Here is a 26103-nt window from a genome sequence, read left to right as displayed (position 1 = left end):
CACTCCTTACTTTCTGCTTTATAGTTCTGATTCTCCTGTATGTCCCATTGTTAGGTACATTCCCAGATCAGATGTGATGTCCTAATGGTCTTATAGCATGTAACTTTCTGGGCTTGGTAACATGAATATTGCCCAAAGGAAGCAAGCACAGGAGGGAGCAGGATGGGAGGGGAAGATGGGATGGAGGAGAAAGAAAAAAGAGAGGTAAAAAGAAGAAGTGGGGAGAAGAGTTGGGTAAGTGGGAGAAGAGAGGGGGAGAAAAAAGGAAGAGAGAAAATCTGTCAAGGCAATGAAAACAACAGTTCTCTAGGTAGAAAGCATACCTGATAAAAACAGTTTTGCCTTCACTCACATCAGAGGGTAATTTCCTCTTCTTTTTCTTTGAGACGTGTATATCTAAGGTAAAAAGAAAAATGAGTAGTGATTAAGGTTTAATTTTAAAAGACTGTACAGGTGCAAGCCATATAACAAAGGGCTAACTTCTTAAATATGTAAAGATCTTGCATAAATTAATAAAAAAAAATTTAAAGGTGAACAAAAGATATGCAGCTAAATATATGAAAAGATGTTCAAACTCAAAATTAAGGAAAAATATAGCAAAGGGGCAGGGATGTAGCTCAATGGTAGAGCATGTGTTTAGCACATACAAGGCCCTGGGTTTAATCTCCAACACAAGAAAAGAGAAGAGAAACTGCACAAGAAATGAAAGACTACTTTCACCAACAGATTGGCAAAACCAAAAAGACATGGAATCCAATGTAGTGCAGATGTGAGAAAACTACATTCCTATATAAGACTGTGATAATGTACATTTTCTGGAAATATAAAACATGTAGGATCTTTTTCTTTTTTAAAAATAATTTTTAGATGTTGATGTACCTTTATTATTTATTTATTTATATGGGGTGCTGAGGATAGAACTCAGTGCCTCACACATGCTAGGCAAGTGCTCTGGCAGTGAGCCACAACCCCAGTCCCAAACATGTAGGATCTTTAAGGAGAAAACATACACATAAACATGTTATATTGTGTGTGTGTGTGTGTGTGTGTGTGTGTGTGTGTGTGTGTGAGAGAGAGAGAGAGAGAGAGAGAGAGAGAAAGAGAGAGAGAGAATATATGTGTTTTTGCTTATAACTATGTTAAAATGTTCTCTAGATCCATAAGAAACGTAACACTGGTTGTCTCTGGGGGTGTGCCCTGAGAGGCTGGGGATCTAGATATAAGGGATATTCAATACTTATTTTGAAGAATAAACATATATACTTGTGTGTACACAGGAAATTTCCAGACAATTATACAAGAAACAACAGTTGTTACTTTGGGGAATTATTAGGAGGACTGTTGAAGAACTTTACTTTCCACATTATACTCTTCTATACTGTATTTTCTGGCTTGCTCTCATTATCATAGTTTAGTCCTGTAAGTTTTTCAGGTGAAAGAATGGTCAGAGACAGCTGAATCTGGGATGTAGGACGCAGAGTCTCATGGTCCTTTCAGTGTATAAGTTTCAATTCTAAAGTGGCTACCATTCCAACCTCATAGAAAATCTTGTTTCCTCTGATTTCTCATATGGTCAAACCAATATGGAAGTCAAAGAGCTGAATAAAAATGTCCAACTAGACAAGCCAAAGGTCCAGTTCTTGGTTATTTCTTTTTCTATAATGACTTGCCTTCCTCAATAAATGAGTTAACTCTCAATCAAGGTAGCAATACAGATTTTTAACAGTTTTACAAAATGCTTGCAGAGGTCCTTCACATGAACTGAACTGTGTCCCTCCAAAATTCATACACTGAAGCCCTAATACCCAATGTGATTGTATTGGGAAATAGGGACTTTGGGGAGTTAATTAAAGCTAAGTGAGGACATTCAATAGGTTTAGTGTCCTTATAAGAAGTGGAAGAAAGACCAGAACTCATTTTCTCTCTCCCCACATTGAAGCACACAGGGAAAGGCTATATGAGGCCACAGTGAGACGGCAGCACTTTACAAGCCAGGAAGAGAACCTTTCCAGAGACTAAATCAGTCAGCACCTTGATCTGGAACTTGTGAGAAAATAAATCTCATGTTTAAGCTTCCCAGTCTATGGTACTTTGTCATGGCAGCCTGAGTTCATTATTCAATCATTTATCCCATCTCAACTCCAAAAAAGGTTGTTTGACACCACTTTGCAATATATCCTATTTATCCAGTTATTTATTCAATTTGGACAATGAAGACTTTAGTATCTCAGTATTAAACTAGGTTTTAAATTGCCCAGGAAAGAGTCTTAATCCTCAAACACCACTTTAAATTCATTTTGAAAACAAAAATTAAATGTCAAGCAAAAAAAAAAACCTTAAAAAGAAAGGAACATAAAGGTTTCCTTTTCAGCATTTAAACATAAATTTGGTTGAACAACTTAGGGTCCTATTTAAAGAGAAGGGGGCAGAAATTATGTAATGTGTCTCAATAACTTATTATTTATGAAGATCCAAGCAAACCTTCATCCTCTTTTTCTTCAGCACTGCTATCACTCTGTGCCAATTCCTCTCCACCATCAATGCTATCTCTTTCCTCCAGGTCACTGTCCTCATCAGAGTGGTCTTCCTCACTACTTTCTTCGGGAGCTGCTCTCTTGATTGCTCTGCAATGACATAGTTCAGACCTAAGGATCTGAGTTGTTTCATGGCTATTCCACTTCATTATGCACGATAATTATAGGAAGACAGGAAAATTCTCCCTCTCAGGGACAATCCTGTATCTTCCTCTATTGTCTCAGAACAGGCTCACTGCTTACCTCTTCTGAATTTGCACATGATTGGTCATTTTTGATTCTTTATTCTCCTCCTCCTCCTCTTCTTCTTCTTCTTCATCATCATCATCATGATCATCATCGTCATCTCCATTGTCGTCATCATCGTCGTTGTCGTAATCATCATCATGATCATCATCTTCTTCTTCCTCTTCCACCTTGCTATTCTTTTTAGTTGATTCCTGACATTTAGGTTTATGACTCTTCTCCTCATCTATGGAGGAAGGTAAACAAAGTTAGGAATTTCTCTAATAGCCAAAACAAGGTTGTTTTAACTGGAGCAACTAATACTCCAAGTTTCCAGTTCTTTGGTTTTTCAGAATTTCATAGATTTTTCTTGACTGTATGGTAGGCCATTCATAACTACTGGTTCCACATCCTGAGATTCAACTAAACATAGATCAAAACTATACTTTTTTTCTCTGTAATCATTCTCAAAACAATTCAGTATAACATCTATTTACACAGCACTACACTGTACTGAGTATTAAAAGTAGTCTGGAAATTATTTATAATACATGGGAGGATACTGTAGAATCCATGCAAACCTACACCATTTTATATAAGAAACTTCAACATCCCAGAATTTTGGTATCTGAGGGGGATCCTAGAACCAATCCCCCATAGGTACCAAGAGACAATTATATATAAGAAATGAAGCTGAGGAAGGAAAAAAAGAAAAACAAAAACAAAACACTCATCAACCAGATTTCTCTAGAGTTTGTCTCATCTTCAGAAGCCTGAAGGTTAACCTGCCCTAGAAGTAGAGAACAGCAGCTCAGCCTCTCCATACAGCCCACCACTTATATACTATACCCAGCACAATGATCACTCAGAGGACCAAGCATAAACTTCAATCTCAGTGAGATCTATTCTGAGACCCTGGTGGCTCAAAAACCAACTATGCTCTAAATGAAATTCAAGTTTCAAGTTTCTCTATTCTGAACGTTTCATCATTCCCATGAAAAGTTGGGAAAAGAGAGCAAGTACAGGGAACAATAAACTCGGGCCCTTCCTCACCCATGTCCATACCCCATGAGTGTGCTTAGAACTAAAAAGATCTTATTTTGGTATCAAATCACCAGATGGTCTGATATGAAGTGACACAAAGCTCTGGGCTCATTTCTGAGCCTAAGGAACTCAGAGTTTTTCCTGAATGCTCGTTTTTGTTTTTGTTTTTTTTTTGCCTACTCTTTTGCTTTTGATGTCTCCAGCCCAATATTCTCACTCTGACAAGCAGTTTCCTTCATACTTTTAGCATAAACACATAAACACAAGAGTTTTTTTCACACTCTCATCCAGGATATCCAACCCTCCTATCCAATGCCTTACCTGGGGCAGAAACAGTCTTTGTATCTTTATATTTATCTTTTGCCACGGCCCAGTCCACTGCCACTGTCCGCCCTGTCAAATAGGAAAGTGGCATCAGCAAGGCTTTCCTCCTCCTTAATATCCCTACTCCTGTATGTGACTTTCAACCCATGAAAGATAGTAATGGAACCAGTGGAGACAAGGAAATACCAATTCAGAAATGACTGAACTTTAGCTGCTCTTTTTAATTCTTAAAACATTTTCACAATTACAAATTTTGCCTATCACAGGCACCACACCTTAGTAAAGATGAAGGAGAAAAAAAATGAAGAATTAGAACATTGTTTCCAGTTAAATCAGCAAGTAGCAAAACAGGCATTCTGGACTAATGAGCACCCTACTCAAAAGCTAGAAAATCCCTTAGGCACAGTACCTGAGTAGCCTCAGTGAGTTTAATAGCCCATGAATGCTGAATAGTAGTCACAACCAAGAGGAGGAATCTAGATACAACCTGCATCTATCAGTGATTATTTCCAGGACATTCTTCATTAAAAATTTAAGAGGATACTCTCACCAAATAAAGACAAGAATCCTAGCATGTATTCTGTCAAGTTTAACCTCAAGATCAAGCACTAGAAATATTTTACCAAAACAGCTAGTAGTGACTCTCCACAGTGCAAACACCTTTTAAAAAAATGTTGAAAGTGGGTTACTGTGCTAATTCACCCAAATACCAGAAATATCTGGGTCATGGTATGGTTATAGAAAACTTACCTTTTATCTCTTTCATGTTCATTCCTTTGAGAGCTTTTCCTGCTTCTAGGAGATTTTTGAACTGAACAAAAGCAAAACCACGCATCTTTCCGTCTATATAAAATGTACAAAAAATTTAGAGGCAGCAGTGTGGAGCCACAAAGCACTAAGGAGGAGATCAGAGCAACCTGGGCTGACAAAATGGCCCAAATCCCAACAACCAGCCAGGTAGTCCCTTCCCAAAGGCAATAGTTTATATTCTCTTGTTAAGTGAACCCTGACTCATGCTTGAGGAGAGCCAAGAAGTCAAAAGCAAAAGTAACTAATCTTCTAAAATTAATCCTAATCTAACTAAAAACCATCAAGGGACTAGCACTATTACTTGGGTTTTCATTACTTGCCAAGTTCTGTGTCAAGACATTTCATAAATAGCCTATCATCATATTCAATTCCCAGTACCACCAAAAAAAGGAAAAAAATACAAAATAAGAAGGGTTTAGCAAATTAGTAAGATCTTATCTCAAAATAAAAAATAAAAAGGGCTGAGGATCTAACTCAGTATAGAGGACCCCTGGGTTCAATCCCCAATACCATTAAAAAAAAAAAAAAAAAAAAAAAGTATAGAGGACCCATGATATACATCTAGGGCTGATAAAGAGTAAGACATGAAGCTTGTATTTCTGGTTCAAGGCAATATGGAAAAAGACATCAGATGAAAATTGATATTAGTACCTTGCTTCCTTGGGATATTTACTTCCAGAACAGCTCCAAATTGAGCAAATATTGTTTTCAAGTCATCTTCTGAACACTATAGCCAAAGGTGAAGAAAAAAAAATAAGAAATTTATCTCATCAAATAAACATGAAGCATCGACTACAAAGATCATTCATTAAGAATAATATGAATATTTTTATTTTATTTCTTTTTTACTTCAGAAACTAGGTTATCAAAACAATTCTGAATTGATGACATCTTACTTTGTATCCAAGGGGCCAAAAAGGCAGATGTCAGAGTGTTTTTCCACTCTCCTTCATAGCAGATTTCCCAAAAAGGAGGGCATCTTACCATTCAATGTCCTTAAAAGTTATTGTTAATACAGGCCTATTTTTTCAAGTTAGTAGGCTAAGGTTCATTCCCAGGAGGAATTAAGCCAAATTATACCATCCTGTAAGGAGCTCTACCAGTGAGCATACCTTGGCTCCAACTGCCTCCAGAACACATACAGCAACCCACTTTCTACATTTTCAGAAGGTATTTGCACTAAGTTAAGTACTTTATCACTTACCTTAAAACTCAGGTTCCGAATAATTAATCTGGCTTTTTTATCTGCCACTTTGGCTTTCTTAGGCTTCAGTTCCTTCTTTGGGGACTCCGAATTTTCTAAAAATATAAAAGGCATGGAATAACTCTAAGCTCCAAAATGAATCACTTCTAGGTTAGACATCACAGGGCAAAAGCTATTAGTAACAGATGGCATTTACCACAACGTTAAGCATGATATTAACCAGGAACACCAGATTTTCCAAGCTGAGGGGGAAGCAAAGGACTCAAATGAATATCAAAATACACCAGGTGATTCTGGATATCAAAAACAAATTCAAGGAGCTCTAAGTTCTAAAGCCTACCCAAGGCTGCTATGCCTCTTTCATTTTCATAGTGTTGCTCTCCAACCTGGGGGGAAACTCCCTTCAATTACTAGAAATTCACCATTTTTCTTCTTTTCCTTCGACTTATTCCTCAGTTTTTTCTTGGCAACAGTCACATTGATCTTGCAACCTTCAAACGTAGTAATTTCCTTGAGGGCCCTCTGAACATCTTCTGGCATGGAAAAAGTGACATAGCCAAAGCCTCGACACACTTTACTCCCTGGAACAAGAAAAAAAGTGAGTAGGGTGAATAGGACAGAAAATCACAAGCCAAGAACACTAATAAGTAAATCCTCAAAGGCTTAAGCTACTCCATTTGTGTACAATATGTCAAAATGCATTCTACTGTCAGTATAACTAATTAGAACAAATTTTTAAAAATAATAAATTGCAGTTAACATACCAAAAAAAAAAAAAAAGGCTTACACTAGCAGAAACCTTGTGATCAGTTTACCAAATGTCTCAGGAAAGAAAGATACAAGGCTGGCATCTATGACCCCTTCCCCACTTTTTCAGAAACTGTTAGGTTTCTTCTTCTTTTCTAAGTTGGTATCTTGCCGTTAGTTCCTGTTTTCCTCCTTTCCTGATAATCTTAAAAGTATGAAAGATCTGCTGGGCATGGTGGCACATGCCTGTAATCCCAGCTACTCAGGAGTCTGAGGCAGGATGACTACAAGTTCAAGGACTGACTCAAAATACAAAATAAAGAGGCTGGGGATATAGCTCAGTTGGTAGAGTGCTTGCCTAGCATGCACAAGGCCCTGGGTTCGATCCCCAGCACCATCAAAAAATTAATTAATTAATTTAAAGGGCTTAGCAAGACCTTGTCTCAAAATACAAAATAAAAACGGCTGGGGATCTAACACAGTGTAGAGGACCCTTGGGTTCAATCCCCAGTAGTATTAAAAAAAAAAAAAAAAAAAGATTTGGAGGACCCATGATATACATTAGGTCCCCAAAGAACTCAATATCAAATAGGAAGAAAGATCACCAAGGAAGGTAGGAAATGTAAGTATGGTAACTTTGAAAATCAGAATATAAGATTGCAGTCCCTCTTTAGAATAAGTCAGCAACAGGGCCAGGGATGTAGCTTAGTAGTAAAGTGCATGCCTAGAATAGATGAACAACAAATGCCTAAGGCCCTGACAAAAGAACCTCAAACAATAAACACTGCTCTGCAGATATTATTACCATTACTACAAATGCCTTAGCTATTCAGTATCAAATAAAACCTTTAATGCAAATTAGGTTCAGCAAGTTCCTTTTCCCAAAGAATAATCTGAGACAGAGGAAAGCAAGTGAATGTCACACAGGACATTAGTAGCTCAATTAATGCCTCCATTCCAGCCCCATATTCTTCCACAGGATTCCAGAGAAGAATATTAGGACCAGGCAGGTGATAATTATGAAAATCAACTGTAACCCACCTTGGCCCTTTTTTGGTATGTTTATTTTGGTTTAACATAGTTTGCATGATACAATTTTAAGTAATTTACTGTGTTAAAAAGGTCCACCCACTACCTGCAAAAGAAACAGAACTTGTCTTCTGCTTCCCTTTCAACTACACTTGAATCTCCTCCAGAGATTCATACGCAATGTAACACAGGATGCAGCTCCACATAAGCTGGTTAAAGTTGACACTTAACAATAGGAAAGCATACCATGACAAGGATATCACTTCTTTTCTCTGGGAATTCCCTCACACCAAAAGCCTGCCTACTCGCCTTTCAAAGAATAAGAACAAGAAAAATCAAGGCCCTTCCTAATGAAAACAACCAAAAATAAAGCATCTCAAATGTGGAGGAGTTCAATACCCAATAATTATGTCTACACAAAGCATTCTCAAATACATTCAGAATCCTCATAAGAACCCTTTGAAACTACCTCATCTTAAAGAAGCTAAGAGACATGACACAACTATTGGGGAAAACCTAACCTCACCCCCCGCCCCTCCCATTCCACTGAGTTACAGCACTCTGTCCAATATTTTCCAGCTGCCTGGACAAGAAAGTGTATAATTTTTTAAATAAGAGAAGTCATTAATGATTTAGACAAAAGTACAAAAGATTTAAGGTAAGGTTATATATAGCCTATATTCTGAAGACTCAAAGCAGAATTCCCAGTCAATAGCATGTTCTTCCCTAAAAAGACTGTCACATGGAACTTTATATAAAACCAAAATAAAAGTTTTGCAAATATTCATCCTTTTTTGTGTGTGTGTGTAGTGCTGGGGATTGAACCCAGGGATTTCTGCAGGCAAGCACTCTACCAACTGAGCTATATCCCAGCCCAAATATTCATCCTTTACCATACATGAATGCACTCCTTTTATTCTACTTCATTTTTTAAAAAATCCTAGTCAAACCTACACAAGACCCACTAATGAATAATAATCTGCAGTTTAAAAAACATTAATATATAGCACTCTCATTCTCTTATTCACTTATATCAATCTTAGAATGACAAAAGAATCAGGCAGTTGCCATGACTTGAATAACAATTAGAGCCATGTTGACAATCATAACTATAATTTCTGATATTAACAGAACAGAAGTTAAAGTGGGGTCATTATTAGCACACATAATTCACACATTCACATATTCAGATAGATACCACGGAGCGGAAAAGGGAGTCCATAAGATACCAGTTCTTACCAGTTGTTCTGCTAAAAGGCAAAAAAGCAGCCACCTATAGAGACAAGTCTGGTACTTGACAAGAAGTTAAATGTATATTTTGGGTAACACCGGATGCCTATCTCAGTGTTCCTTGTCAGTCTAAGAGAGAGAAAGGAATGTTCCTATAATTAAAACCCTTATAATTTTCATTCTAATACATGCCATCCATGCACCTAGGAGACATCAAACAGAAGGTGAAGTATACAGCAACATTCCACAAGTCAGTAAATCTCTTCAGTGGCTCAAGTCAAAAACCTTGGAGTTAGATCTAACTTCCTGACTCCTTTTGCTCATACTCCATATATTATCCATCAGCAAATCCTTTCAGTCTTACCTTCAAAAATGTCCATATTCCAACCACCTATTCCCACCTCCACTATTACCATCTAAGTCCAATATCATGATCTTTCATCTTGATTATTCCAAGAGCCTACTAATGGTCTCTTTGCTTCTGTCCTATTCTCCAATAGTCTATTTGCAACACAGTAGTCAGAAGAATATTTCAAAATGTAAACCAGATCAGTTTCTGCTCTCTGCTTAAAACCAGTGGCTTCCCATAGCACAGCAAAACCCAAATCCTTGCAATGACCTAAAAGGTCCTATATGACCTGGTATTCTATATTTCATCTCCTAATCCTTTTGCTTCACTTATTTCAGTCACCCTGCCCTCCTTGCTACTTCTCCCATATACCAGGCACACTCCTGCTTCAGTATGCTTGAGCTTGCTGTTTTTTCTTCTTTGGAATATTCTTCCCCAAAAGACATAAAGCTCACTCTCTTTCACCCTGTCTATATGGGCTCTCCTCCCCTGAAACCCCCTGATTGTACATAGACTCCCTGTCCCACTTCTCTTAGTTTTCTTCTTAGCATTTACCCCCACATCACAATATAGTTGGATTATTTGTTTTTTGAATGTCTTCCACACTATAAAGATATAAGAACAAGGACTTCTGGTTTGTTGTGCACTGCTGTACCCCCAGGACCTATAATACTGCCCTAGCAACAGTAGCTATTCAATAAGCACTTGATGAATAAGGGCAAAAATGACTATCATACTGACTAAAAGCTCAAAGTCTGATGATCAAATTCTGGGTCTACTATTTATTAAATGTATGAACTTAAACCAAAGTTAGTATATTTCCTAAGTCCTATTCCTGTATGTAAAACAGGAATAAAATTCTTCACCCAGTAAGATTTTTGAGAAAATTAAACGAGAACGTGTATCAAACTCAGCACTGTCACTTGGCAAGCAGTCTTTACTTTTACTTTACTGGGGACTGAACCCAGGGGCATTTTACCATAGAACTACAACCACAGCTTTTTTGTTTATTTATTTATTTTATTTTGAGTTGCTTAGTGCCTTATAAGTTGCTGAGGCTGGCCTAAAACTTGTGATCCTCCTGCCCCAGCCTCCCCAGTCGCTGGGATTACAGGCCTGTGCCACTGCACCCTGCAAAAACAGTGTTTTTAATAAAGCATGGGCAAGGCTTAAAAGTCCACTGACTGCCGCCAGGTGTGGTGGTGCTTGCCTGTAATCCCAGGGTTTCAGAAGGCTGAGGCAGAAGTTTAATAAATTCGAAGGTAGCCTCAGTAACTTAAAGAAACGGGGGGGGGGGGGATTAAAAGGCTGAGAATATAGCTCAGTGGTAAAGCGCCCCTGGGTTCAATCCAAAGTACCAAAAGGGGAAAAAAAAGTTTGCTATTTTCATTATTACCAAATAAGATCACGAACATAAATGTGCATAATATAAACTGAAAGCGCTACGGAAACCTAAAACGAGGCTCTGACTTTCATAAACCGATCCTATAGGCCCGTCTAAAGCCCATTCAGTTTGAAAAAGAAACTCAATTCCCGGTGCATTCTCTCAGGGGCATATAAAGAATAATTTAGCTCCCCGAAATTTGAAAAGGTGTGCGCTCGAAGAGATCCCGTCCCCAGGAAAACCCCAGCCCTCTCCTAGACCGTCCCGCCCCCTACCTTTCTCAGTCACCACGAAGCACTGCTTCACCGGGCCCACCTGACTGAACAGCTCTTCCAGCTGCTCGCTGCGGGCTGAGGGCGGGAGGCGACCCACAAACAAGGTCAGGCCGGCCATGAGACCGGGAAAACGAGGGTCGTGAGGCCAAGAGTGAACACGGCCACCGTACTCCGGTGGTAAAGACTGGCTGGAGTACCACAACCACGCCGACTTGCCGGGCGATCCCGGAAGTGCTCTTCTCTCAAATGACTCCGGAGCAGAAAGCCTAGTGGGACGGGGAAGAAACGTTCCGGAATGAAAAAATAGTGACGCCCCGGGGGTGGAGATTTTGAGCGAGGCTCCACCCTCTGTCTCAACACCGATCCCTCCACTGTTGGAAAACTTATCAACAGTTTACTCTTTCTGAAAATCTCACTTACCGAAAATCTATCCCAATTCCTCAAGATAGGCAAGAAAGGCCGGTTTGCTCTAGGCCTTATCCGGGATCTATCATATAACGAATGTTTTAAAATATTTTCTGAGGGTCTCCACAGATTTCCAGTTTACGCGCTTAAACTGCAGGCAGAACGCACACAGATGTACACCATTCGGACAATTCTCAAATTCTCAGAGAATATGAGACTAATGTCATCTAGGCTTCACTGACAAAGTGTAGCTACTAAAGTATGCATACATACAGATGGTTTATGGTTTAGACCTGGAATGTGCCCCAAATGCTTATGTGTTGAAGGCATGAAGGCTTGGTCGCCAATGAAGCAATGTTCCGAGGTCGGATTTTGGGGCAGTAATTGAATAATGTGGGCTCGGACATCATCAGTGGATTAATGCATTGATGTATTCATAATTTGAATGGACTTTTGGGGAGTGGTGGAAACTGAAGGAGGTGGAACCTAGTTGGAGGTAGTCCAACCTAGTACCTTGGGGGACTATATCTTGTCCCCACCTCTCCTCCTCTCCCCTCCTCTTCCTTTATCTTCTTTTCCTCTGCCATGTTGTTCTGATGTACCTCATCCCCAAACAATTAAGCCTAACGACCACAGACTGACATCTCTGAAACTTGAAACTATGAGCCAAAAATAAATTTTCTCCTCTAAGTTGTTTTTTCTCAAGTACTTTGTCACAGTGACAAAAAGCTAACTAACACAGTACACAATTATGCTTTCAATAAATACTGAGCTCCCACTATGTGCCAGGCATTAGGGATAAAATCAGGGAGTTAAAAAAAAAAAAAAAGGTCCCTGCCCTCCTATATAAGATAGTCTAGTGAGAGAGACAGACTTTACTCAAAAAATCTTACAAATATATCACAGCATGTACAGTGCAAGCAAACAAACACACCCAAAGCAAACAAAGCACCGACTTATGCGTACAGATTTAGAATCCAGTTCCAATCAGAGACAGGGGATTTTCCCCCAGGTCAGCTTATCAGACAGATCTAAGTTTGAGAGATCTAACTGAGCAGAAGAAGATCTGGATGCTCCTGGGTCCTGAAACACAAAGAGTATTTGCCATACATTAGGCTCAGGAACTGACCTGTATGCAAGACCATGGCATCTGCAGAACACTTAGCTGCAAAAAATACCAAAGCACTTTCTAAATCATTGCTTTTAAATTATGGTAGAAAGAATAAAAGGTAGAGTGAAAAGTAAGTTTCCTTTTCTCTTCAAGCCCTATCTACTCTCAATACATTTAAGGATGGATGGATGACTGGTTGGTAGTGTTGGAGGGAAAGGGAAATTCTGAATATCAGATTTATGAAGCCCTAGCTCCAAGTAAGTATTATGTGCTTTAAAAAAAAAAAAAAACACAACACAGTTCTTTTTAGACACATAACTCAGGAGAGGGAGCACTGAAATACAAAACAGATTGTTAAGGTTACTAGGTTAATCCTACCTAGGATAAAGAGAGCCAAATAGATGAGGGAAATGAACTGGATTGCTTGCACAAAGTTGTTTTGAGATTCCACATTCCTACCTGTTCTTTCTCTTTCCCTTCTGCACCCTTCACCTTAAAACCACAATTACATCACCAAGGACTAAAATGCAAGCTTCAGGGCCCCAGCTGTGGTGAGGCCTTCCTAGTCTTGGCCGCAATATGTACAGAGGAGAAGGTTGTTCCAATATCTCTGCAACATTCTCTACTAATACTATTTGAAATACTTTGGATCCAAGTTTTTCTTAAAGAATGAAAACAAACCGTTTCCCTATGCCCATCAGGGGGCAGCAGCTACCCACAGTGTAGGGTTCTGTGCCCCTCAGAGAGGACAACTGTATAGTTGACCCTTTCTACCCTCCCAGTAGTTCAGACCTGTGTCCCATCTATTTTTCTCACTTCCCTCGTATCCATTAATATAAGGGAGAGCACATTGTTCTTCAATCAGAAATATTTGCTCATCCATCTCCTCAGGACACACGCAGCGTTCTTTATTAAATAGTAAGAGTCTTGGAACCCTGAACGTGGCTTCCAGGGGAAATAAACTGCTGGCCTGCCCCTCATCCATCACTGTGCAGGAACCTGGAAAGGAGGTAAGAGAGGCTGGGCTCTTCTCAGCCTCTCCCAAGCCCCATCCCTCTGATTCTGCTACTCCTTGTAAACCAAACCTTCTGTAGTGCCAAGTCATTCTTGTTCTTCACAGTTAACACAACAGTAATTAATTACTGCTGCTATTTTGATTATTTATGTGATTAGTTGTTTACTGTCTCTTTCTTCAAAAGAACTGCAACTTCATAAAATCAGGGCTGGTGTCCTCCTCATTCACCTCTCTATTCTCAGAACCTACCATATTTTAAACATTCAATAAATGTTTTAAGAGAATGAATGGAGGTGAATTTGTCTCTCGGTCTTCATCAGTACCAAGATTTGGAACTGCAGATGTATGCACTGGGATTTACCTGGACTCCTGAGAAACCTGCTTTGGGTATGGGATAAGGCATGAGACAAAAGGGAAGAGCTGTCTAACCAAAGTCTTGGCCTCTTTTTGAAGTCAAAGGGCTCTGGTAACTCTTACTGAGGAAAATCAACAGTGTTGGAGCTGGTGAGCACCAAGCTGTACTCCCTCCCCAACTCCTTCCCCACCAGCCCCATACAGTTTCTGGACAGAAAAAAATGTGTGTGGGGGGAGGGGTACAGAGAGATTGGAGTTATCCAGGGCTTGACTATTCTGTTGGTGTGTGTGTGCATGAACCCAAGGGCCCTCAATAGGGAGAGTCAGAAAGAGCAGCTGGCAAGGATTAGAATGAGGAAGAGATAGCAAAAAGAAACTGCATGTGAGCAGAGGCAGATAGAAGGGAAAGTGGAGAAGAAAAGGAGCAATTGCTCAGAGCAGCAAGCACTCCTTGCATGACACAATGCAGCACTGATGCTGAGCCTGCTACAGCCACTATGACACCAGTGAGAAATGCCTGTAATTAGGAGCCTGGCAGTTCTCTGGGCTTCAGCCCAGAGTGACGATGCAGCAAGAATTTCTGAGCCATGCTGAGCCAGGTGATGGAGGAGACATGGTCAGAACCATTCCAGGCCCATCCTTCAGCCTTGCCTGTACCATCCACCTCCCATTTCTCTTCGCTACTCTCTCTCCCCCCAGACATCGCTGGCTCCCTTCCTTCCTCTGAGATCTGAGGCCCTGGATGCTCCTCTCAACCAAGACAGATCATCATCTGCAAGGAGAGCAGTACTTGAATTCCCCCACTAGTGCTTGGGACTTGGTCTGGCCAAGGGCCCCAGCTGCCCTGGGCTTCCCTGCCTGCTTCTCTTTTGGCTCCTAGCCTCTCATCTCTAAGCCTCAGCAGCTGATGGTAAGAATTGGAAGGAAAACCACTGGAGTTCCTGTTTTACCACTTTGAGCCTGTGTGTGCCCCTACAGGTCTCCCTGCGATGTGCAGGACATCTGCCAAAACACTGTCAGATTTTCATTTTGAAACCTAATCCAACACTCTGCTTTTGTGCCATTCTAAATCACTGAATTTTAGCCAAATGACAAATGTACACTATCTAGAGCTCCCAGCCAAATGCTCCAGGCAAGGGAGGGATTACCCAGGGCCTGGTGGCCGGATGTGTTTGTGGCTCTCTGCACTGTGAATTAATTCTGCTTTGGGTGCTGGGCTGGGGCTGAGGCAGGCAGTGGAAGACAGGCTTTTTCCGGGGAGAATCTGTGCCTATGGGGGATGACAGATCTGCAGGGGAGTGGGTAAGGTGGTTGTGAGCCCAGTTTCAAAGAAGCCCTCTTGGTGGGTAAAGAAGGCAGTTTTCTCTTTGTGAATCCCAGGCTGTTTGACAGTGGTTGGGGGACTGCTGGGGATTTGGGCTGGGGGTGATCAGGCCCTTTTACATGTGTATCAATGTTTCCATGAAGGACTTTATCCCTAAATAGTCCCTAGCCAGTAGTTCACTAAGCCCCAAAGCCAGGCTTCTAGGAATCCAGACATTTCCACCAAGACTGAGAGTTCCTCCCCAACCTCTGAGGACTACATTTTTATCCCTATGAAAAAAACCACTTCTCAGAGAGTCAGAAGGATCTTCAAGGGGCAGCTCCCAGGACCCCCACTCATCCCAGCCATGGGATAAGATTCCTTTGTCTTACGTGAAGGTGCCTGGTTCTGAGGCAGACGCACCCCACTTCCACTTCTTGTAGAACCACTGCTTCTGTAGTGCCATTTAAGTTTTTCCAAGAAGGTCAGAACTTTCTCCTCTGAAAATATTTTATTGATAAATTAACTCTGAAAGTGTTTGTCTCCCACCCAACTGCTATAAGGTCTCCAGGATGGGCCATGGACCCTTCTGTGAGGAAGGGTCTGATGGAGAACAGGGAGTCTCACTCTCCACAGAGGTGGGGTTTCTGGGCATGGCAAAGGTGGGTATGGGGCAGAGGCAGGGCCCCAGGTCTTCTGAGGATAGTTCCTCTCACTCAGCACCAGAATGGGAAGTAGTGGTCAGAGGTGGAGCACCTTGGAGCTTTATTGCTGGCACAGGCCAAGATAGTGAGATTCCTGCTGGCCTAAAATTACAGCTGAGGGCATCTGAGCCCAGGGCTCCAGAGAAGATGGCACTGAGTCCCAATCAACAGAGCCCGGCTGCTGACCCACCCACCCCCTGGAGGAGGAAGGAAGCAGGGGAGCTATCTGACCCAGGCAGGATTGGGGAAAAGGTTACAGTGTGCAGGTCTTGGCCACAACAGGCACCACAAAGGGGCCCATGGGCAGGGCAGCGAAGTGGCTGCCCCTTCACAGGTCTATGGTGTCGCTCCCCACGCTCAGCTCGTCGATCTGTCGGCAGGCATCCAGGAACTGCTCTTGCAGTAAAACCTCCTCGGCCTGCAGCTCAGGAGCAGGCTCTGGGGAGTCGCGGGAGGGTGGGGACAAGGCCTGGTAGGATCCGGAAGCCGGGAGGCTGGGGCTGCTTCCTGAGGGCCGCGGAGGACTGAGGACGCAAACCAGTGGACAGCGCAGGGGCCTATCGGGGCTGGAACATAGCAGCATGGACGAGCTGTCCCGCGAGAGTCCACACAGAGAACCCGAGGAGGCGCTGCTGCCGGCGGGCCAGGCCCCAGGAGAAGGGAGCTCCGGAGGCGCCGGGGAACTGGGGGTCTCCTCCGACTTTCCACTGGGCCCGGTCCCTGTCTTGGTCCCTAGCGAGGCTGTGCGATAGAGGCCGAGCCCAGGCAGAGCTTCCCCGAAGGCAGGGCCCTGGAAGAGACCGGGAGCCAGCAGCGCCTCGCTGCAGAGGGCCTCCTCGATGCTGCGCCGCAGGTTGATTGGGGAGGGCGGGCGGAAGTCTACGGTGCAATCGCTGCAAGGGGAAGAGGCGGGGGACTGGGCCGAGTTGGCCGCGGTGCCTTTGAAGCCACCTCCCTGGAGTAAGAGGTCTGGACCTGGCCCTGCCAGGGCGCACAACTGAAGCAACTCGGCGTCGCCACGTGCGATGGCGCTACCCAGAGGCTCCTTGTCTGGAGGCCCAGTGACCCAGCCTCCCGGCAGGAGCGGAGCCGCATGGCCCGGGGACAATCGGAAGAGCTTAGCCCAGCAGCGCGGAGGCACGCGGGGACTGCAGAGCGCGGGGTAAAGTCCCAGCAGCGCCAGCGGGAGTGCGACACCCACCTCGCCCAGGCGCAGGCCTAGCTGGAAGGCCCACCAGGGCCAAGGCCCCTCTAGGCCAGGTTGGCCTCCATAACCTAGGGCGTGAAGAACCTCGTAGCCTTGCAGGGCTCCGCTCAACAGCCCGAAAGTGCCAGCCACCGGGGCAGTGCGCGCCGCGCGCCGCCAGGACTCACGGGGGGCGAAAGGGCTGCGCGCCTGCGGGACAGGGGTAGATCCCTTGAAGCCAGACCCTCCCAGGGGCGCTCCAGCCCGCCGCCGCCGACCTCGCCAGCAGGAGAGAGCCAGCAGGAGCCCTGAAAGGAGGGCGGCAAGGAAGGCGTGCAGCCCGCGCGAGGCGAGCCGCAGGGGCCGCAGCGGGCGATGCGCGGCACTGCCAAGCGCGGCGGCGGCTGACAGCCCCAGCCCCAGAAGCAACAGCGCGGCCAATCCGGCGGGGCACCGCGGCGGGCGAGGCCGAGCCAGAAGCAGGCAGGCCAGCCCCAAGCCGGCTGCCAGGCAGGGCAGAGGAAGGTCCTGCAGCAGCAGCCAGGCCAGCGCAGGCAGCCGGTCCCGGTGCCCATAGGCGTCGTAGAAGAGTGGAAAAGCCCGCGTGGTCCCCGCAGAGAGCAGCAGCAGGTCCAGCAGCGCCAGGCAGGGGGCGCCAGGCGGGCAGCGCCAAGGCAAGAGGGCCAAAGCCAGTAGTGCTAGCAAGGCCACCAGGCCAAAGAGAGCGCCTGCCCCATACACATGGGCCTCCCAGGCCAGCCCCCAGTGAGCTCTGGCTTCTGTCCAGTCGGCCTCCAGGGTCAGGAAGAAGAGAGGCAGTGGGGAGGCAGGAGGCTGCACCTCGTGGTCAGGTAACTCTCCCACACTGCAGGACTCTGGCCCACATTCTGGCTGCACTGAAGGGTTCCCAAGGCTGGCAGGAGATGGGTCATCAGAGGTGGGGATGGTGGGGTCTGTGGGCAAAGAACGTTTTGCTGAGGCAATTGTATAGTCCCACCCTCCACCCACAGACCTCAACTAAATGCCTGAATATCAGTTCAAGAGTCCATCAAAACACCCAGGATGTCATCATGTATAACAAATACAAATAAACAAGTAATAGAAAAAACACTGCGGATGTCCTTGTTCTATAGAGGAGACTCTAGGACTTCTGGGTCTCACATCCTCCCCTCCCCCATTCCAACCCCTCAGGCTGAAGCTTCCTCATCCTTCCCCCTTTCCCTCTCTTATGTTTATTTTCCTCCAACATTCTTTGATTCTACTGGGGAAAAAAAGTGTTTGTTTGTTTGTTTCTTTAAGAAGTTACAGAACTTTACTACAACTGGAAGGAATAGTGGATGCCCCCTCTAGTACAAATCCCCCATCAGAAAGGAAGTTTTATGATAACAAAGATTTTTTGTTCCCTGTGCTCACATCTGAATCTACATGCCTAAATGGTTTGTGGTATCTAGTTGACAGTGGGCAGATATCCATTGAATAAATGAATTCTCATTTTCCAGATAAAGATACTGAGGCTCTATAGAGAGATAAAATGACTTGTCCAAGGTCAAAGAGTGGCAATGACAAAAGAGATGATGTACCACTAGAATCCAGACCTGAGCACCAATCTGAGCCCCTTTGCACTCCAAAGCCTCTCCATAATTCTTGTCTGCTTATCTCTTGTTTTGCACCCCTGACTCCTAATTCCTACCTTGGTGGTAGGAGATACTTCTGACCTTTTCAGATATTCTCCCATGTTCTCATTTCAAGGAACTGACATGCATACACACACAGAGCAGGGGAAGAGAAAAGACTCTCTTGTCCCCAGCACCTTGAGGAAAACACTATTCTTATTACTACCCTTCCTGCCAACTATAACTCAATCCTCAGCCTACCCATGGCTGTGGCCCCACAAAGCCATTGGTCTAAGACTCAATATAGATGGCCCTTTGGTTCTCTGCCTTTTATAGAAGGTGACATTGAGTTGGACTACCCTGGGTCTCAAACTCCTAGAAAGGAGTAACTGGGGAGTTGTTAGCAGGATAAGATGCCATCTGAGTAAGTGAGTCTCTCTGTGTCCAACATCTTCCCACATCTCTCAACAGAGAGGAAGTCAACTAAGCAGGGAGAAGTAAGACCCTGGTTCTACCACTCTCTTAGAGCAAGAGAGGAACTCAAACGAGTTAGATCCAGGGATTCTTGCCACGGCCAGGTCTCAAGGAAGATGCTGGAAGCTGACCCCTCCCTATCACTATCTCACAGGCTTGAAGCAACTACATATTCAGGTTAAAATGAAGGAAGAAAAGATGGTAGTGAAGGATGGGGACAGCCTGGTGGTGAAGGGAAAGAAGACTGGGCACAGATGGGAAGTGAGGAAGGAGTGTCTTCTATGGCTCACACTCCTGCCTCAACTGTTCGACCAGGTCCCAGCTGAACAACACAGGAAAATCCTGGCTTTCACTGGGGACATGAAAGGCACACAAGTTCTAAGAACAAGGAAAAGGAGTAGGGGGCCAGAAAGCTTCTCTGGAGAGAGGGGAGGGGAAGATGGAATTGGTCAACTAGAGAGACAGAGAAGGTACAGCCAGAAAACTATATATAGCAAATGGCAGCATACACCCTGATTCCCATTTGATCACATTTCTCAAATAAGAAATAGGTAAGAGCGCCACTACATAAGATAGTTACAATGACAAAAGAGATGATGTATGTAATATTCTTAGGAGTGCCTGGCATGAAATAATGTTCAATACAAGGTGGTGGTCCATATCATTATTATTGGCTAATGTTCATCACTGATCAATCATCAGTTTGTATTTGTGTGAATGTGACCATTCCTGGCCTCACACTAATTCTTGATTTACCTAATTAAAAACTGTTGTTTTTAACATCCTTCGCATATCCTAAGCTTGCTTAGAAAGACAATTAGTGGAGTGAAGATCAACATACTGTCTCAGTTTATGAACTCTATTTGAGTTAATGACTTGACCATCCCAGAACACTCAGGAAGACCGTGGCCATCAGTTAAATGAGAAACCACCCAGCTAGGAACAGATAACTTGGTAATCAGGAGAGGGCATCAGTCTGGCATTGGCAGGATCAAATAAACACATTCCCTTGTCCCTCATTCCCTGGTCCCCTCTGATGTTCTGGCCCAATGCACTGCTTCTGGTCTTAGTCACTTTGCAGTGACTGAGGTCCTACAGCAGCAGCCAGGCCAGTGCTGGTAGCCTTTCCTTAGTGGGCTCTACAAAGAGGAAGGGAGGTTCTGCCCGAGCCTGTCACCCCTCACCCTCTCCTCATTGCTCACTACACAGACAAATGCAGCTCTCAGAGGTCAGCTCCACTTCATACTCTTCCATCTTCACCTTTTCCCTCTTGTGGGCCACGGGAAACCCCATCTCCCATCTTTGTCCTCAAGCACTATGGCAACTAGAGCAAATTTCAACATTTGTAACAATCCAGGGAAGGAATAAAAGCCAGAAAATAGGCAAAGTATGGGGACTGCTCAAGTGTCTGAGAGTGAGTTCTGAATTAGGAGCATTGTTTCCAGGGGTCAGAGCATTCTTACTACATTCTAAGTGAGCCAGGCAAGGGTGGGGACAGGTAGGAGAAAATCCAACTTCTACCTTTGAAGGGTCCACTTAACCTCATTTTCTGTCTCCCCATTTGTGGCTTCCCCAGAAAGAGCCTTCAGTTTCCCCCCAGAAGATAGTAACCTTCTGATTCTCCCTTCCCAGGATCCCGCTCCTAAACAGGGCACCCCTCCAGGGAGACCCCACTGTGACCTGTAGCCCCTCTTCGCCTCAGGGGTGAGGGAGGAGATGGGATGTCAATGTGAGTAATCTGTGAGGCAGGAGCTGACTGGGGAGGGGGGAGGGGAGGGGAGGGACAAGCTCATTCATGGAAGAGTCAGGCCTGATTATCCACCAGCTGCCCAGATCAAAGTGCTGGGGAATTGCATCTCCATCCTGGATGCTGTAGCTCATTTAGTGGCCTGGCCTCATCCTTCTCCCCACACCCACCCCCAGGATCCTGGAGAACTGATAAACATTGTAGCACTGATACTCGAAATATTTAACAACTAGGATGGAGCAAATGCTGGCTGCGCAGAACAGAGACCCACCAGGGTACTCCAGAAGTAAAGGCAAGCACTCAGGGAACTGAGGACAGGAGGGACTTATCAAATAGTCTAAAAATCCTTCCATATGTTAGGACCTATACAACTGTTGGGTTGTGTATGGGCTAAATACAACTCAGTACAAGGTGAAGGGAATCTAGTACAAGGAAGACATAGGAGTCCAAGGTGCAAGGTTGATGACACCTAGTTAAGAAAGATCTTAGAGGAGACACAGAAAGACTCCCTTTGTTCCCTGTTTGACAGTGCTACATATATATGCATGTGGATTTACTCACATGCACACACACACTCCCACGTGAGTGAAACCCATTGGTCTTCTCTCCAGGAGGCCCTCCTGGGTTTATCCAGGAGGAGCAGCCAGAAGAGGCCAGGTTCCTGCAGCCACCAGTGAGGAAGGGGGTGAGGGTGGGGCTGCCAGCCTGCTGGGTGAGGCTGCCTCTGATACTGTCCAGACTCATTAAACCTGCCTGGCCAGCACTGTCACCCAGGCTGACAGACTGCCAGCCAGCATCCTTCCTCTGGGGCACAGAGTTGCCCCCCTCCCACAACAGTTCCTATTGCTGCTGTACACTGGCTAGACAGGGGAGAAGTCAGTTCCTCACCCACCACTTAGGGAGTGCTGTGACAATGACTGGAGGGAACCAGAAATTGGGGTTTTGGTGTTAAGTCTGGGGCTGGCAGAAACTGGAGGACCAGGGGTATCCATGGCTGAGCCTAGTATGGGGTGGCTGAGGGGCTTCACAGGCACAGTAACCCTTTGCAGAGCCCTCCCCAGGGCTCCTGTGACTTCATCTTCCCAAGCACCTGGGCCATCTGCCCAGTGAGTTTATGTGTGATTCCACAATAGCTTGGGGCCAAGGCTGTGATATCTTCTGCAAGGTAGGGTCTGGAAGTATATGTGGGGTACAGAAGCAAGGTTAATAGCTATAACTATATGAACTTCTACTTTGTGCCCAGCAGCATGCCAAGAGTTTATGTTATCTGGAAACTTCACAATATCTTGGCAAAATGAGTACTAAACCTTAGATATATGAAAGAAGTTAGGCTCAAAGGGGTAAACTAACCTGCCCAAGGCCAACCAGCTAGTTTTAAGTAAGTAAAGGGATTCAAAGCCAGGTCTCAAGATGTCAGAGTCTGTGGTCCCTCCTCAGTATCACATACTTGTCTAGATGCATGTTCTGAAAGGCTCCCCTGATCAAAAGTGGCATCTGTCTACTCACAGTCTCCTCTTCAATGTCTTCCCAATGAAGGGCCCAGCTCTGCCCATATCTGACAGCATGTCATGTCAGATCAGACAGCAGAGGAGACAGCCCAAAGTTGGTGTTGAGAGGGGATGCGGAAGTAGGCCAGGCCACCCAGAGTGAAGGGTGGGGTAAGTGGCAGTGCAGTAGAAATCATGAAGGAGTTCCTGTACTGTTTGGCCTGACCCATCTGTCTCCATCCGATTCTGCCTATGACTGCAAACCTTTCAGAACATTGTAACTTAACTCCATGTGGGATCTTCCCTGGTAACACTTGTTCTCAGACAATTTGTGTAGATTTCTCCATGATGATGATGAAAAGAATGATGATTATGGTTACAATATCAATGAAATAAAAGGGTCTGAGAACACTGAGAGTGACTAGCATGTAGTGACACTGAATAAATAACTGTCAAGTTCAAATGAATTGTATACTTACCACGTTGCATCAGTGTTGTTTCAGTTGAAGCAGAGCTTAGGGAAGTAGCTGGGTCCAGCAGACTTGGGCTTGAGAGCTTCCTTTCCAAGGTAGGTAAGGGTGGGGACAGAGTACTGCCAAAGAACCCTGCAACAGGAACACATAAGGCCTACCTACACCAAAGATTGTGGCCTTTGATGCTTGAGAAAAAATCCTGTCCTTCTGAGGATCTTGCCCTAAGGAAGTCACTAACCTAGGAATTGTAGTCACATACTAAGCTGATGTACAATTTGAACTAAACTACAAGTGCCAAGCCAGAGTCAATCTGGCAAAGAATATGTTTCCTTATGGAGCAGTAGTCCTTGTCCTAAGACCTAGGAGAAGCATTACAGGCCTCCCCTGGGCAAAGAAAAGGAGGTATTGGACAGGCCCCTAACATAGCACCTGACATGTAAAGGGTCCTATAAATGTATGTTAAAAATAAATGAACACTCACCTGGAGAATCTGACACTTTAGAAGCAGAGCTTGGGGATATTGTTGTGCCTGGGGGGTTCAAGCCTGAGAAGTTCCGGAGTGGGGACAGAGTAGTGCCAAAAAACCCTGCAAAAGGAGTGCAAGCTGAATCTGCCTCTTACTTACCAGGGGGACCCAGCAGAGACTCTCCTCAGATGGGTGGGTGCTTACCAAAGGGTCCCAAGCGCCCAGCAATCTCTGCCAGGCTGGCTCGAAGGCTGGGCAGCAGGGGTAATGTTCGATGTCCAAGTGTGGGGGCTGCACCCGCTCTCAGTGCCACATCAAACTTCAGCTCCAGCTCTCTCTGGTGGGGCCTGGGAATACTGGATGGAGGTGCTGTCACCGTCAAAGCAGTGGCCCAAGTCACAGTGCCCATCCTGGGCTGATAGGGAGCAGTGGGCCGGTCAGTGGGCCCAGAAAGTGGTGATGTGGACTCAAGAGTCAAGGAGGAGGCCCAGGGCACAGAACTGCCTTCAGCAGAGCCCCACTCTGGGGGAGAGTTCCTGGGGGAGCCCACCAGCAGTTCCCAAATGGGATCAGTCCTCAGCACACTGGCAACCTCTTCTGGCTCCTGGTCTGGCCCAGGAGACAGAGGCTGGGTCTCTGTGACAGGGCTCCCCCAGACAGCAGCTGGTCCCCGAAGATGAAATTTGAAGTTAAGTCCCAGGTTGAGGGACAGCATAGAGGCCTCACTTTGAGGTGGCGGGGTCAAAGTAGTTAGAGAGGCACCTGGGATGGAGGAGGCAGGCTGGGGGCCCACAGGAACAGCAAGCAGGACCCAGCAGAACAGGCCCAGCCCAAGGCAGCCATGCCCTGCCATGGCCCCACCTGGCCCCCTGGGGTGGCCTGAGTAGCAAGGGGCTCAGTTCTTCAGCACCTTTTGAGTACGAAGGTCCTAGAGGGAGGAGAGGCCTTGTGAGCCCTGGCTGCTGCCACCCTCTACCTTTCCCAGGATCAGACATCCCAGACAGAGGCTTCTGATCACCGAGAAGCAGGTGGGGTGGGGCGCAGGATGCAAAGTGTTCTGCCTAAGTAGAGAGACATGATGGCTCTTCTTGCCAGCTCTTTCCTGTACCTTCAGGCCCTATCACAAATCTCCCCCCTGCCATCCCTCACCCCCACCCCAACCCTGCACATTGAGAATTGGGTTCCTCAACATAGCCAGAGGATGGGCTTAGGCTTCCAGATGCAGACTCTTACCCTTCTTCCCCCACACTTTTGTGGAGCCTTCCTACCTCCTTCAAAAATTCAGAAGCCTACTGTGCACCAAGCCCCCTGCTGAAAATACAGCTGTGAGCAAGCAAACCCTCATTCTGGGTTAGTTCTGACCCCCACCTCTGGCCTGATCTGAGATACCACAGAAACACTGGGCCCCCAGAGGGGCACAGGCCTGCTGGATCTGGCAGTGGCAAAGGCTGCTGGGCTCTGCCAGAGTCTCTAGCCCCAGCAGAAGCTCCCTCCTCTCACAACCCTTTCCCCTTCCGGGGCCTGCCTGCTCCCTTCCCCAAGACCCTAGAAGTATTTGGAGGGAAGGGTAGCTTGGCCATTACTGGCTCCCCAGGGGAGAAGGCCAGGCAAGCAACCTGGTTAAGGGGCAGCAGCAATAGATTCCCAGTCCCTCCCCAGGACTCTCCCCACCCGGAACACACATCTGGTGGGGGGAGGTAGGGTGAACCAGGGACACACGTGCACCCGGCACCCTTCCATCACGCACACATAGCCACACCTAGCACCCGACACACTCACCCACTCACCCTTCACACACCCCTGCACACATGCACACACATTCCATCCTGCCGAGCCCCCTGTCTCCTACATGGGTTCAGATCCAAGCGTTGTAAGCTCCTACCTCCCCTGTCTAGCTCTCCCTCTCTCACACACGCAGCATATACAGTCAGAGAGGCACACACGCCCCTAACACACATTGGCACTGTACATACACACATCACACGCCGTCATCCCCCCACGCCCCTACACACCCACTACCCCTCGAAGGCACACATGTACACACACGGCGCGCACACACACGTACACACTCCCCAGTCTGGACCGACCTGCTCCGGTCGCTCGCTCCCTTAGGCAGTCTCCTCCGCCTAGCCCCCCGAGAAAGGGCGGTCGCGGCGACCCCGGCGCACCCTACTGGGCAACGCTCCGCGGAGTCTCGCGCCTTCTCTCCGTAGAGCCCGGCGCCAGAACTGGAAATCGGGTCCCCAGCTCCCCGACGCCCCCTCGGCTCGTCCAAGTGACCGCAGCTTCGCCGACCCGCTGCCCCCTGTCTGCCCCCCGGCCCGGCCCGCAGCGCTCTCACCAGGCGGGCGGCCGGGCTCCGGCTCCGCACTCTGCGCTCCGCGCTCCCTCCCCACGGCACCGCCTCCTGGCTGCGAGCCCGGCTCCCCGGCCCAGCCGCCCGCGCCTGGCTCCGCGGCAGCAGCGCTCTGACGGCCCTCCCTCCTGGCTCGCGCGCCCTTCCCTCCTCTCCTCCCACCCTGCCCGCCGCCCGCGGTCCACCCCCCACCCTGGCCGGCAGGCGAGCGAGCGCGCACAGCAGAGCCGAGCCGCGTCCGCGTCGGGGCCGGG

At 46.1% G+C, this 26103-nt stretch overlaps 2 protein-coding genes across 2 annotated transcripts in view; both read right to left on the bottom strand.

Moving 5' to 3' along the window:
- RBM28 (RNA binding motif protein 28) overlaps nucleotides 1-11387 on the bottom strand; it is a 38451-nt gene extending 27064 nt beyond the window's left edge. Inside the window, exons 1-9 of the mRNA XM_081285030.1 lie at nucleotides 11156-11387; nucleotides 6564-6722; nucleotides 6142-6236; nucleotides 5589-5664; nucleotides 4878-4970; nucleotides 4125-4196; nucleotides 2778-3006; nucleotides 2482-2624; nucleotides 324-396 (exon numbers count right to left, since the gene is read on the bottom strand). Of these exons, the coding sequence (XP_081141156.1) occupies nucleotides 324-396; nucleotides 2482-2624; nucleotides 2778-3006; nucleotides 4125-4196; nucleotides 4878-4970; nucleotides 5589-5664; nucleotides 6142-6236; nucleotides 6564-6722; nucleotides 11156-11273 (1058 nt within the window). The 5' untranslated portion in view covers nucleotides 11274-11387. The remainder of the gene's footprint in view (nucleotides 1-323; nucleotides 397-2481; nucleotides 2625-2777; nucleotides 3007-4124; nucleotides 4197-4877; nucleotides 4971-5588; nucleotides 5665-6141; nucleotides 6237-6563; nucleotides 6723-11155) is intronic.
- A 4498-nt stretch (nucleotides 11388-15885) lies between these two features.
- On the bottom strand, nucleotides 15886-25967 carry PRRT4 (proline rich transmembrane protein 4). The gene is made up of 5 exons (XM_081286880.1): nucleotides 25835-25967; nucleotides 23698-24421; nucleotides 23509-23613; nucleotides 23034-23159; nucleotides 15886-18186 (listed from the first exon to the last, which is right to left on the bottom strand). Exons 2-5 carry the CDS (start codon nucleotides 24344-24346, stop codon nucleotides 16376-16378), a joined length of 2691 nt encoding a protein of 896 aa, XP_081143006.1. The 5' UTR covers nucleotides 24347-24421; nucleotides 25835-25967; the 3' UTR covers nucleotides 15886-16375.
- Between the last annotated feature and the right edge of the window lie 136 nt (nucleotides 25968-26103).

Source organism: Spermophilus citellus (genome assembly GCF_964194105.1).
Source record: "Spermophilus citellus genome assembly, chromosome: 3".
NCBI classification, from domain to species: Eukaryota; Metazoa; Chordata; class Mammalia; order Rodentia; family Sciuridae; genus Spermophilus; species Spermophilus citellus.
This window is presented reverse-complemented; position numbering and strand designations above follow the sequence as displayed.

Bases quoted from the DNA above. Each gene is read 5' to 3' on its own strand.
- PRRT4 (XM_081286880.1), bottom strand. From the start codon at position 24,346: ATGGCAGGGCATGGCTGCCTTGGGCTGGGCCTGTTCTGCTGGGTCCTG. The intron at 23,614-23,697 runs GTAAGCACCCAC...CTCCTTTTGCAG, and splicing joins TGGGCGCTTGGGACCCTTTG to GGTTTTTTGGCACTACTCTG. The intron at 23,160-23,508 runs GTGAGTGTTCAT...TTCCTGTTGCAG, and splicing joins TAAAGTGTCAGATTCTCCAG to GGTTCTTTGGCAGTACTCTG.